Genomic DNA, 14,976 nt, shown 5'->3' with positions numbered 1-14,976 from the left:
TATCAGATGCCCAGATGCTTTTATTATTGTATTTATGAAGATATAATTATATTTCTTTTTTGTTATATTAATTATATATAATACCATATTAAATTATATATTTATCATATTAATGTGATGGATTATTTTCATTGGATAAAAAAGAATGTAAAAATCACTGTATCATTAAGCCCTTTCCCTTAGTTGTTTCCCTGAGCTCTACCAAGCTATGAAAATTTAGAAAAATATATTTGACTTCAGCCTCCTTTTCTTTCAAGCAATTTAAGGTCTCAATTCCACACATCTGTGCCCCTCTCCATTGCTTCCCAATAAAGCATCCCCCATCCGTCAGGCTAAGCAGAGGCCTCAGGACCTGAGTGCTTGAGACAATGGCGTGTTCCTCACCTTTGGCTTATCTCACAAACTGTGTTGTGTCTTTGAGACTCTTTCTTGGCTCCTTTCCTGTCCCCAGCCCTCTCCGCCTCCTTCCCTTCAGTGCTGGCACAGGTTGACTGCCTCCTCATCTTTCTCTGCTGAGCACAGCTCTGCGGCCTGCAGGGGGCATAAAAGAAGCACTGGCGCCACCTCCCAGCTCTGCAAGCCACTGGCCACCACCCACAGCCCAAGAGCTCCCTCGACCCGAGGCTCGTCCCGGGAACTGGGGCGCAGCCAGGAATTTTTCAGCTGCGCCACCGCCCCCAAGGTCCAGTGACTCTGGGCACTCCAGGCTTGTCGCGCAGTTGTAGGCGCCCAGACCCCAACCTGCCATCCCCAGGCCAGAGCAGCACCCACCGCCCCCCCACCACGCCCGCGCCCACTGCTTTGCAGACAGCGGCTCTTTCTTCTTTCTGTAAACTTTCTCAGTTCATCATTCTCTAGGTGCTTCATCTGTTCAATCCCACTTGAGGCTTCTTTCTCTCTCGCTTCTTGTTTCCGCAGTGCTAGGGGCAACCCCGCTGCTGTTTCCCACCTGCTTTCTGAACTCCTGCCTCGCTAGTGGCCACCAGTATAGAGGAACAGCTGCTCGCGCCTCAGCCTCGGTGACACCCGTTGGAAGGTAAGCACGAAGCGCCGCTGCCACCTGTACCCCTCCCCACTACTCTCTGTCGCCTGCTGGGCAGGTAGTCGAAAAATAAAATCAATTTAAGAATAGATCAAGGGAAGAGAGTGAAATGAATACAGTCACGTCGGGTGTCTCCATCTGGCTGGGACTGCCCAGTCATGAAGTTGTCTAATACCTGTGATGCAACCTGTCGAGGTGGGGGTGGGGGTTCTAACTCCGGGAAGCACCTTAGATTACAGGCAACGGTTTGGAAAATTTAGGTGTGAATCTGGGATGTGTGGCTTAGTAACTGGATGCTTTTGGATAAAGAACTGAACCTGTCTGTGCCTTGGGTTCGCCTTCTTTCATTAAGCATGAGTGCCTACTTCATTTGGTTTGTAGGAAGATTAAGTAAAAATAATGAATCCACATATTTTTACACAGTGCCAGACACAAATTAAGTGCTTAATAAATAAAAAATATCACTTATTTTAGCTGTTCTAACTTTTCCAGAAAAAATTGGAATGTTTTTACCACTAAAACAATATTATTATATAACGTATTATAGTATATAGTGATTACTATTACTATATGCTATATATTATGTAATATTATATGTAAATATTAATATATATGTATGCACATTCTTACAGACACATGAATAACGTGTGACAGCATCATTGATATTGTCTGATGGTATAGCAATTGCAAGGCAATGAGATGCAGGCTTGGACAAAGGCTGTTGGGGCAGTATCTATTGAAGTTTCCTTGACAAAGCTTCCATTGAGCCAAACTGCAAGAAATGCAGGAACCTGGCAGCTGGGAGAAGTGGGCAGGCTGGTTCAGGTACCAGGACTAGCACATGCATAGGTGGAGATAGGGAGGCATAAAGATATAACAGATGTTTGTGTGACAAGAGCTATTAGGTGGGAATGGTTCTCCTGGATTTACAGATAAGAAACTTAATTCAACATAAATTCTTTTCTCCTTAGTGTGGAAGTGTGTATGTGTGCACACACATGTATGTATATACATGCATGTGTGTCCAAGGTAATTTTTTTCCTCTTTGCATTTGGTTATTTTATAATCTCAAAGGCTAAGTAAAACACATATGCCTTAAACACTGTAGAGAAAGAATTATGTTTAAAAAACATTGGTGCTATAATTTTCATGAAGACAGTTTATCTTAGCAGATGCTCAATTATGTTTTGCTAGTAAGAGTGATTTACATTGAGACAATCTACATCTATTTATGTGTAAGTTAGTGTAACTCTCTATAATCAGGACTATCATTTCACCTAGTTGAGTCTCAGGTTCCTTAACAGAAAGAACTTCGGACTTGGCTGGTGTGGCTCAATTAGTTGGGTGTTGTCCTGCAAACAAGAAGGTTGCAGTTTTGATTCCCACTCAGGGCACATGCCTGGTTGTGGGTTAGGCCCCCACTCGGGGTGCATGCAGGAGGTAACCGATCAATGTTTCTCAAACCAATGTTTCTCTCTCTCTCTCTCTCTCTCTTTCTCCCTTCCTTCCCCTCTCTCTAGAATCAATAAAAAATAAATTAAGAACTTCGAAGTGGCTTAGCAACTATGGATTTCAGTAAATTATTCTTTCTAGAGAATGGTCATGTTGCTTGGGGTGGGGCCTATAATCAGGGGCAGTGGGGCAGAATCAGGGGCTGAGGAGACAGCCATTCGGACACTCTGGAGGTCCCTTGGACTGTACTACCTTGGGGATCTGAGAAAGCGGCCAACTTGTAGCTGACCCTCACCCTAAGTCACATTTTTGGAAGAGAGCATTTTTCATTTAGGGAAGCCCTTCATGTCATTTAGTGATTTAGTGGAAGTTTGTGAGTGCTCTTTGTGTGTATGTGTATGTGTGTATGCACGTAACATACCTATACACACACACACATGTATATACACACATACATATATAAGGGATATAGTCCATATATCTAAAATACTATTAAATATATATTTAATGTATATTAAATTTACTTTTATGTTTACAGATAAGTCCCCTAGATCACTGTCTCCCTACCTTGGCTCTGTATTAAAATCACCTCGAGGATTTTTACCAATCAGGATGCCAGGCTGTACTCCAGATGTCTGTCTGGAACCTAAGCATCAATTTTTTTTTCACACTCCAAGTGAGAATGAGTGCTCTAGATTCACATTAGTTGTTAAAATATACTTTTCAAGATGTCAAGATTAAGAAACATTTCACAGGTAGATGATTATGCAGATGTACAAATGAATCAGATGCTCACTTAAGACTCTCAAATGCATATATTTTTACCTTAATTAATTTAATGTCTTCATTAATTCAGCAAATAAGCTAGCAGACATAAAATGATAAAATGTCAGTTAGTGAAAAATGCTATAAATAGAAAAACCAAACAACATGGGAGGGAGAGCAGAGAGACAGTACACACACACATGCTGGTGTGAATTTGCACTAATCAAACATGCTGTGTTTTATTTTTTTATAGAGTGCTCAGGGAGGACCTGTACATTGTAACAATGGTATCAACAATGGTAAAAGGAAAACAGGGCTATTTCATTCACGATAAGGAAGTAATTAGTAGGTACTTGGAAAAAATAAGTGAAATTGACCTGATCTGCATACCAAACAGGTAAATTACATGTTAATGGATAAAAAAATGAAATGTAGGGCAAAATGCCCCACAATCAAGCCATAATAATGAAGAAAATACAAATAAATATCTGACCACTGAGGGGGAAGAAATGTTCTAAAGAAATAGAAAAATCACAAACCAAAGGAATGATAGGTTTGACTGTATAAATATAAAATCTTCCATATGTTAAAACATCAAAATAAGAATTAAAAGCTAAACCAAACAAGTTGTAAAGAACACTGAACATCTAAAAACAGGACAAAAGGCATAAAAAATAGTTCATAAACATGGAAAGAAAAATAGGAAAAAAACATGACTAATATTTTTCTTTATACCAATAGAAATGCAGATTAAAAAACCATGAGATACATTGTACTAATTGAATACTTAGTTAGATTTAAAGAATGAGAATATTTAATGCTTTCTTGGGTATGGTAGGTAGATACTATCTTGCACTGTTTAGAAGTATGAATTATTACAACATTTCTAAAGTGCTGTTTGGCAGTATGCATTTATCATGTTTAAAATGTATTCTTTGTACTGTCAGGTAGTAACATTGAGAAAATAATAAGCAATATAGATAAACAATAATAACTAGCCTGAAAGTGATATTTATTATTCTCCAGATATTTTGTTTAATAATTCCTGGAAACATCACACCAGCTCTAGGCAGTAGTATTGTTATTTCCATTCATGGATAAACAAATTGAGGAACAGAAACTGTAAGTTACTTGCTCAGCCTCATTCAGCTAGTAAAGAGTAGAGTGAGAATTTAAATCTAGCCAGTTTGGCACTAGATGCCGTGCTTCAAAAACTCATCCAAACTGCCTCACATGAGAAGGTGTCTATGGGGATTATTTTATAATAAAATACATGCTGTAAATTGTAGTTTACCCATATAATGGAATATTATTTGACAATGAAAATAATGTTTACAAAGATTTTTGTGACACAGAAAAGTGCTCACTTCTGAAGTGGAGAATGCAGGATATGAAATTAGTTAAATGTCATCTTAGTTATTTCAAAATACTATATAAAGTACAAGAAAACATGCTGAAGTATTATACATGTTGATATTATATTCTTCTTTTCGATCTTCATTTGATACATGTTCTAAATTGGCATGTGTTCCTTTAGATACCAGAAAACTTTTTAAAATAAAGGAAAGAAGAAAAAAACTTAAAATTATATAAAGCCAAAAATGTTATCAATATCAAACATAACACTAAAAAAATCATCAGAGTTTTTACATGCAAGAAATTTAATATTTATATTTTCTTATATGTATTTTATAACTAATATCTATTATATTTCTCAGAATAGCTTTTATTTTGGAAATGAATTTCATAATTTAATATCTTAATCTTTTCAATCCTCAAGAAGTACATTAATAATTTTATATATATACATATGTAGAGCAGTACAAATGTCAATTAATTTGTATACTGGAATCTTAACATATTTCATATTGAAACTCAGTTAAATCATCAGAATGATGAGTTATCTCATAATAACTTCATCTCTTAGTAGACCTTGAAAATTAAAAACAAACAAACAAACAAACAAACAAAATACAGCGCAGCCAATAAATCAGCAGTGCTCTTTACAAACTGTGTCAGCCTTAACCAGAGGAGATAACACTTTTTATTCTACTGTAGATAAGAGAATAGATAGTTAATAGCAAAATGTGTATAAGTGTGTGTGTGTGTGTGTGTGTGTGTGTGTGTGTGTGTGGCAGGGGGGTTGACTTCAAACAGAAGTGTTCTAATTTCATTATAAACAGTTGGTAATTTCCATACATACTTATCCCTTTTGTCTTTATGTAATTGATTATTATCTCATGGAAATTACACCAAATGCTTAGTGATGTTATTCATAAAGATTGATGTAGCTGGTTTGGCAACTTAGTCATTAAATTTTGTCTGGGATTTGGGCATTAACAGTCTTTTTCTTTCTTTCTTTCTTTCTTTTTTTTTTTTGTATATAATTGGTAAGAGAATTATTTCAGACTGAGAGGTCATGCACCCAGGAAGTCTTCATAAACATTAGCTCCTTTAATCACTCAGTAATTTTGGAGACAGGCATTCTTACTGTCTCCATCTTGGAACGAGCAGACTTGCCCTAGGTTGCACAGCTTGTTGAGGTGCAAGCTGAAATGCCCACCCAGGTATACATGCTACAGCATCTTTCCATGATGCTGTGTTTCCTCAATTCTGTAAAGCTAGGTGTCTGGTATAAAAGTAACATAGGATTGTTTATTGAATATTCAGACCTGATATATAAGCCCCAATGAACCCTTTACACCTATTTTACCCTCTAATTAACAGGACAAAAGTTGGGTTGGAGTAAGATCAAAATTCAACACAGACTCGAGTCATTGAGTTTGTTTCTGTCTAGAATGTATGCAGTTCCCACTTTGTCTCTCCATTTCCCTAAAATAAAAACATATGGGAACATGAGTGCAGAATTATGCACACACATCTATACACCCATTTCTCAGTAATAACTATTGATGAACACTTACTAAGTGCTAAACATTGTACTGCACTTTAGTGATGCAGTTATTCATGAAGTAGACTTAGTTCCTAACTTCTGAAACTTATGCTCTGAAACAAGATGGATGAGAGAAAAAGCAACTGGATCGGTCTCTCTCCCACCCCCTTCCCTTCCTCCCCACCCCTACACAGGGGTAGAACTGTCAAATATATCTTAGTAGATCAAAGACTGTCTGTTCATAGAACAGCAGATTTTCTACAAACACTGTTGTCCTCAACTTTGTTCTTGGTGGCAAGATTTAGTAGACCAGGCCTAAAATACACCAGGCTCTTTTGTATTAGAAAACTGAATTACTAGGGATTTCTTCTGGATGCTGAAATTCATTTCCTTGAAATTTTATTAATTCTACTTGGCTGAAAGTTTCAAGAAGAATTAGTGACTAGATTAAGGATATTAAAATGTCCTTTGACAATTTTTAAAAATTATATGTGCCAGAAGATTTTTTAAAAATCTTCATAGGACAGGTATGCTTTTATTTGAAAGTTTTAGCTGAACCTGTCTTATTCTGTTTTCCAGAAAAGCTTTTGATGTAGAATCCTAAACATGCATTGTGGACAACTACCCTTGACATTTTTGGTACTTATGTTTAAAAGCACCTCAGGTAAGTAATAGTTATTCACAAACATATGTCATTAGTAGTCTAGAGGAAATATCAAGGTTTTTCTTTTTTTTTATGTGGAGGTAGATATTGAAGATGCTGAATTTATGAAGATTAATAATTTTAAGTTTTACTTTAGAAGGTTGCCAAGTTTTTGGTGTCTCTGATATAAAGAATAAAAATTCACAGTAATGGGATCAAATAAAAAATCATATGAGTTTACTGAAAAGGAGAAGATTTGGTCCTCTAAGTTTATGTAGAGAAAGAAGGATGTACAAACTTATGTCCTGAAATAATTATATTTCTCTAATAAGAAAATCTGCTTTTTGTTGTTTAAAACCAAATAAGTCAAAGCTGTCTTTATTACTGATTTCTAGAAAATTTTACGCAAGTTATCTCCTTCCAAAAATGAAGACAAAGATCCATTTTTATAATTTAGGAATGAAGGATGTAAGTGGGAATACCTCAGAGATATTAAGAAAAATTTTAGAGTTAGAGCAACTAGAAATGAAAGACACTTCTTAGGCTAGGAAAGATAAAAAAAAAAAGGTTTTATAGTATATGTTGAATACCACTTTTAATTTATTAGCAGTGACTTTTATTGAGAAATATTTTGAGGCCTCATCAGGATTCTTTTGAGAAGAGTTCAATAATGGATTAGCAGATTAGCAAGGTTCTTTTTCTTTTTTTTTCTTTCTGGCTTTTGAAGAGAAAGTGGGGGTACAAATATTGATTTGCCTGGGTCTATTATCCAGGAGGAGAAAACACATGAACCCATATCCCCTACTTTGAGAATGGCTGTTGAAGAGAGAGTGGAGTGAAATTATTGATATTTTCAAATACTAATACAGGTTCAATTTGGGGATACATTTACTTAAATGGATCAATGTATTGTTGAGATCCACACAATGCAATACTACTCAGATATTAAAGGAAGGAGATAAATCTGTTCTTTTTTTATTTATTATTTTTCTATTATAGTTGTCCTATTCTTTCCCCATTGCTCCCCCCTACCCTGCCCACCCCTTCTCCCACACTCAATCCCTACTCTGTTGTCCATGTCCATGGGTCATTTATACTATTTACTTGACTAGACCCTTCTCATCTTGATGTGGAATGATTTGTCAGAAACTGCTGAGTGTAAAAGCAAGGTGTAGGACAGTGTGCATCATGGGTCCTCCACTCTGTAGACATAGACTAATAACCTTGCTCCTAGGTTGCAATAAAAACATGTTTCAGGCTCAGAAACAGCCATACAATCTGTTTCATTAGGTTGCTTAGGTCCAAGCTCTCTGTCCTTTAGGTATTTGAAGAGCACCTTCCATGGATGGTTTACTCTAAGACAAGAGTCCCCAACCTCTGGGCTGCAGACCAGCAATGGTCTGAGCCTGTTAGAAACTGGGCTGCATAGCAGGAAGTGAGCTTAAATGTAATACACTTGAATCATTCCCCCCATTCCCAACCTGTGGAAAAATTGTCTTTTAAGAAACTGGTCTCTGGTGCCAAAAAAGTTGGGGACTGCTGCTCTTGGAAGACATGACAATATTTTACACATAGGAATCATTTAACCTAAAGTTAGATGATAACATCCGATTATGTTCAAACTCAAGACAATTAAGGGAAGTGTTTTTTCTACTGATTCCATATGCCTTGAACTCAATTTACTTCTCTAATAAAAACCACTTTTTAGTCAACAAAGACTGGAATGTTAAACATCAGTTGATATCTGTAGCCATTAGCTGCCTGGGGAATGGTAATTTTCAAATGACAACCGTCCACCCCTGGAGTACATATTCCAGGTTAAGTTTCTTCAAACGATAACTACATCCAAAGAGAAATGAGTCATATGTATGGCTATCCAAAAACAGGATGGGTATTTATGGAAACTGTTTAAAGGTTGGCTAAACCCTAGTAATAACCTAAATGTTCAGCACCAATAAAATAGATAAATAAATTGTCAAATACCAACACAATTGGATACTCCTATATAGAACTATGAAAAAAGAACAAATCATTGCTGCATGTGGCCACATTGATGCTTACTACAGACATAATGATATACAAAAGAACCCAGAGCATGCATTCTATGATTTGTTTACTTTTTATATGCATATATGTATCTCTAAAACAGAAAAAAAAAACTTTTAATAACCTGCCATTCTTTTGGGCATCAATTAAAACTAATACCCATATTTACACCTATACCACACCTTCTATGTTGAAGTACTGAAATGTAGAACAGAGATTCTATAACAAGCACCACACACAAGGTTCATCCTCCTGTGCTTTGAGTATAACAGCTTTAACATCCATGTTCTGAAAGAATGCTTCTACCATTTGAGCCACTTCCTCTTTACATTGTGGTTAACAACATTGAGTTAAAGCATGACTGTTTCTTTAATTTATTTTCATTTATTTCAGAAATAAACCCTAACTATAGAGAAGACATTTTTTACATGCCCCCAGGGAAATGCTCTACTCAATTTGAGGATTATCATTCTCAAAATGAGGTTAAAGGGCATCCTGGAGCCACCCAAGGACAGAATATAGGAAAGGCCCATTTATTTATGCTGGCTTTGAACTATCAGAAATACAAAAGGAGAGGAATGATGACCTTTTAAAACTGAAGGGATCAGATAAACTGTAAAGTCTAGAGTTTCTGGGTTAGTTGAGAGCAAGAGAGCTCAAAGAGGGGAAGTGACAGATATCCAGGTTTGGAGTGATATTATATTAATTATTGATTAGCCACACGGTAAACTAGAGAGATAATAAATTTACATGCACTCTGAGCTACATAGCAGCATCTTTAGCCACCTCCCCACCTACCTGGGGATTGGATGGCGAGGTAGACTGTTTGAGTGAAAGATAGGTGAAATTTCTGATGATGCAAATGAAAAATTCCAAAGTCTCTTGGTTTCCCGTTTTCTTTTCCTTGGAGACTCCTCTGCAAGGGATGTTTTTAGGAAGGCACAGAAACACTGACTTTTGTGGCTTCCCTTTTAAGGAAGTTGTCTTGTGTAACATTTTCTTTTAAAAGATTACACTACATTGATCTGTCTTCTAGCTGTGGTAGATTAAGCGTTGTTGCCTCCCTGTTTGGGAGAAGCTGTTGGAAGCTTTGTCCTCATATCCATGTTCTGAAAGTTCTTTGGTGTTGGACAATTACCCGTGTCACTCTGTGTTTGATTTTTTCCTTTTATTTTCCTAATCTGTAAGAAAACTGTACGCTACGTGATAATATTACTGCTGTGGAAGGGGAACCTTTCTATTTGAAATATTGCGATTTTCCATCTGAGCGTGAGAATGAACCGACCACCATGAAATGGTGCAAAAGCAATGAATCACATGAATGTGTTGAGCTAAACTCAAGCAGTTCACCCAGAATTACTTTGCATGGTTATGTTTTGGAGTTTTGGCCAGTTGAGCTGCATGACAGTGGATATTACACTTTCCAAATAGGGTGAGTATACTTTCTCTTTGTGCTAGTATATTTCAAAGCATTCCAGTACTTTGTTCAGCAAATCAATTATACAGTAATCTGAAAGGTAAGATAATCTATAACTTTTGTCTCTTCTATTCTTCCTACAACATGAAATAAATATTTTATTATTGAAAAATGAAATTAAATGTTGTTCCTATGTTTACGTTCTTAGTAATCTTAGTGAAATGAAAATAATGAAAGGTGATTGTCTTAAAATGATTTCTTTTAGGAGATTCTTGCCATGGATACATGAAGATCGAATGGAATTCATTTTAAAATTTAGCTGTTCCTGTTGTCTAGAGCTGCTAGTCAAGTGAAACACATGGCTAGGGCTTCATGATGTAGTGAACATGTAGTGAAGGGGGGCTGTGTCAACTTCCTGGGTTGTGTCCTCAGGCTGGATAGTGGGGTTGGAATTGGTGTAGGTACATCTTCGTCTAGCTTTTAAGTGTTTGTTGAGAGCCAGGTGGCAGTGCTAGTGAAGAATTTGTGTGTGTGGCAGCCAATCACAAAGCTATAACCAGAGCCAGTGAGAGAAGGAAGCACAAATGTTCTTTGCACAGTCTTCCTGTGACATCCGGAGGTTGCCAGGATGCTCAGAATCAGAACCATAGTTTCATGAAATGAAAGCAACTAACTAAATGTGTCAGCGATTATTACTGAACTTGGTTTGCTTTATATTTTATTTGATGAGATGGGGAAGGAGTAACTGGGAGAAGGAATTTTCTATGTGGTGTACTGTTAGTGAGAACACAAATGACATAGTCTATCTGGTACTTTTGTGATGTTATATGTGTACTTATGTATCTTTGTATGTATGTATTTTATAGAGATTTGAGACCAACTTGTGGAAAATAGCTCAGGGGCAGGAGAGTGGTTATGATGCCAAATTCAGTAGATATTTTTCATGAGCAAACTCTGAAGTGAGTTCTGATCATTATCAACAGACTGTTGAAAACAGAGTGAGCTATCACAGTGAAACCTTAATATCACTCCTGTGGTTTTACTAAATAAGGTCATTTTGGTTTGTTTTTATACATAGGAAACCCCAAGAGTCAGAAAGAATTTTAAGAACACTTGTTTTAAACCTTTGAGTGCTATGCATAATTCAAAATTTGGATCAACATGAGAAAAAATTATATCAATATAAAACCTGACGTACAAAAAAAGAGAACAAAACATAAAATATGAATTATTTCATTGTTATTTACATTTATAGCCATCGAATAAAGAGTTGCTGGGAGTGACACTGCCACTTTGGGGAAAATTTGTCAGTGTTGCTCACAGCAACATTGACATTCAAAGGTTAACCAATGAATTTTATGTGAACTTTTAGGGGAGATAATTCTAGAAAAGGGGCACAATTGAGTCCTTTCACAGTAAGGTAGAATTAATACTCACTTTGGGGTAGAGAAAAAGAACTTCTCCATAATATTGATTGAATAAAGGCATGATTTAAATGAACAAAGTGTTCTGGATAGGGCAGAAAAGCAAACTGAGGGGAATGTTGCTTGCAGACAGACAGGGGCAGAGAGTAGAGAAAACAGTTTTTATTAGGAAAAAACGTAGAAATATCAGATAAAGGTAAGATATCAGAGAAGTGTCCAGGGACAGGGAAGAGGTTGGAAGAGGACCGGAAAACCAAGGTGGCTCCGAGCGGCTAAGGTGATAAACTCTGAGGGTATTGAATGAAGGCTGATGAATAAGATGAGACTAAAGTGATGGTGAAAAGAACAGCCTTGAAAATGGGTTTGGGAAAAAAAAGCAGCCTACATGGGAGCAGGTTCTTTTGCACACCTGGGAACCTTGAAGATAGAGACTTTTTAAGATATAGTGCAACTTGTGAATAGTATCCTGTGTTTGTGTGTATGTATGTATATGTGTGCCTGTGTGCACTAATTTAGGTGAGTGAGGCTTTGTGGTTTCATGTGGGATTTATCAATGACTAGACCCTACTCCGGGAATTGTCTCCTTAGAACCTAGTCTTTTAATTTTTCAGGATTCTATTGCAAATGATCAAATACCTCTGGAGACTAACACGCTAATCCTGCAGGGAAAATCACTTTGCCAGATCAAATTTTAGGGAGGAAATCCACTAAGAAGGGAGCAGATGTAGGAGAGCTTTTGATGAAGAGATAAAGAAATAAAGGTGGAGAAAAAAGCACCTGTGAAATCTTATCATGTTCTAGGCTGTCAAGCAGCAATGTTGGCTTAGTAAGGGTCTCAGAAGAGTGGGCTTGAGTTTCTTAAATCCCTTCTGTATGTCCTCAGGAGTGGTTTTTGCAACCAGGATGACTGATCTTTAAAGTGGTGTGGGTGGTCACAACTTTGGATTCATTTCACACCAGCCTTTGAGATCCTCCTAGTGCACGAAGTGCTGCATTTTTCAGCATTCTGCGCCAGTGTCTTGGATGTGGAGGTATTCTTCCAGTTAGTATTTGTTGAGGGTTGGGACTCAGGATTGCTGAGTTAGAAAGCAAAATGGCTTGATAAGATGGGAATATATGTGTACCTCATTCTTGTAAATCACTTGAGAGAAACCGGAAATATATCTCTTTCCAGTACAATGAGGCCCAATCAGGGGAATATTACAGTGATTAATATCTTTAATCCTTTATTTCATAGAAATGATACCAATAAATGGAGATTAGGTGTCATCAGAAGAAGTGAACACAGCTGTTTTGCAGGAAAACAAGTAATTAGTAAAACCGTGGAAGTTAAAAAAGCTTTGCACATATCCTGTGATGATGAACCTATTTACTATAAAGAACTAGTCAACAGAACGTCATTATATAAGGTAATGCTTTTAAAATATTTTAACTTAAGACTTGGTAGAAAAGACAAAATTCCAAAATGAGGGTCTGGTGGCTATGGAGCATTTCATTCTTATGACATATAAGCTATGTGATCTCACGCAGGCAGTGGCCTTCTCTGAGTGAAGTGCCCTCCAGTGTTGCTGTGATGAGCTCCTACACACAGGCATGGAACACAGTTCCTGCCTAATATTAATGTCCCATTAATGATAATGTCTTCCTCTCTTGTCCTTCATTTTTCTTCCTTTTTTTAATAAATGATTTTTTAGGAATACTAGTTGAAAGATTTGCATTTTCTTCTGCCACGCATAATGGAATTAAAATTTTAATTCTATTATATACATATCTTTCTTTCTGATTATATTAGTTCATTTTATAAAATTGGAAGACAGAAAAATGAATAATGAAGATAGAAATCACTTGTAATGCCAACATCCTGAGACTATTCTTTTTTTCTTCATAAACATCTATTTTTAAAAAGTGGTATAATTTAATGGCTTGTATTTTTCCTTTATTCACTAAAAATTATATCATGATTATTTCTCCACATCTCTAAAAATATATACTTGTATCTGACTAATTCCTTGTTATTGAATGTTTGTTAGTTTCTACTTTTGACTATTATTTATAAAGATAAAATAAATATTCCTATAACTTTTAGCATACACACACACACACACACACACACACACATATATATATATATATATGAATTTACCCTCTAACCAAATACCTAAAAGTAGAATTACTGGATCAAAGGCTATGAGCATATCTACAGTTTTTGTCTTTTAATAATAAGTTAAACTTTTTTTTGTATATTTATTGCATCTTAGTATTACTTTTTTGTGGATTGTCTACTTTCTTTGTCTATTTTTTTCAGTTGGTGTATCTTTTACTTTTTGAATTGTAAGAGCTCTTTTAGACAATACTATAGGGATTGTATATACAGATTTATAATATATACATACTCCCATGTGTATACACATATGCATTTATACACTCATATGTATATTATATGCAGATTTACATATATACTCACATGCATGTTATATATACACATGCATATATACACTCACGTGTATATTATATATATGCATGCATTTATACACTCCCATGTATATTATATATATGTATGCATTTTAACACTCACATGTATATTGTATGTACTTGTGTATTTGTACACACATGTATATTATATATATACCTGCATTTATACATTCCCATATATAAATAATTCCATGCACATACAACACAAATTATATCTTTTCTATAGAAGAACAAAGCTAAAAAGCATGATTTAGTTTTGGAAACTTTGAAGACTGTGAGAGAGGGTGTTCTGCACAGAAGACCTTGGGAAAGTTGAAACTATTTGTTTCTTTTGCTTGAACACTGTTTACTTGTGATTTTTCTCAGACAGCTCTTATCCAAAATGTTTTCCAAACATCTGAGTGAGTTCCCAGTTGACTTGACTCCATTTCCTGTCAAAGATGCAAATATTTGACAGTACATATAAATTTGAGGTCAGTGTACTGGGTTTTAAGAAATCCCAACATGTAGATAGTTAAATATAGAGAATAAATGCGTCCAGGATGTTTTTAGCTAGTGAATTGACCCCAGGGTTAATTATTCACTGCTATTTACAGATTATGACCTACCTGATGGGAGGGGAGCAAGGAAGCTAAATCAGTAAGCAATTGATTGGAAAAAATGAAGAGTCTTTGATATTTTAACGTGGCTTAGAAAAAGTCAGTTTAGGTTTTTAAAAGTTCAGTGTATACAGAAACAATTTGCTGATGTGAGGCACAGAAATGGCTGCTTCACAAGCCCATTCTAAACACCCTCCAGACCTGGCCCCTGTTCCACCAGCTG

The 14,976-nt window shown here is 36.1% G+C and overlaps 1 protein-coding gene across 1 annotated transcript in view; it reads left to right on the top strand.

Annotated features, from left to right (window-relative positions):
- The first annotated feature begins 597 nt into the window (after window positions 1-597).
- IL18R1 (interleukin 18 receptor 1) overlaps window positions 598-14,976 on the top strand; it is a 37,135-nt gene continuing 22,756 nt past the window's right edge. Inside the window, 4 exon segments of the mRNA XM_090281875.1 lie at window positions 598-1,036; window positions 6,732-6,816; window positions 10,030-10,273; window positions 12,920-13,091. Of these exon segments, the coding sequence (XP_090138001.1) occupies window positions 6,759-6,816; window positions 10,030-10,273; window positions 12,920-13,091 (474 nt within the window). The 5' untranslated portion in view covers window positions 598-1,036; window positions 6,732-6,758.

The sequence above is a fragment of the Furipterus horrens genome, unplaced genomic scaffold, assembly GCF_987537825.1.
Source record: "Furipterus horrens unplaced genomic scaffold, mFurHor1.1.pri manual_scaffold_6, whole genome shotgun sequence".
Taxonomy (NCBI): domain Eukaryota; kingdom Metazoa; phylum Chordata; class Mammalia; order Chiroptera; family Furipteridae; genus Furipterus; species Furipterus horrens.
The sequence above is the reverse complement of the archived record's forward strand: the minus strand, read 5'-3'. Positions and strand labels throughout refer to the sequence as shown.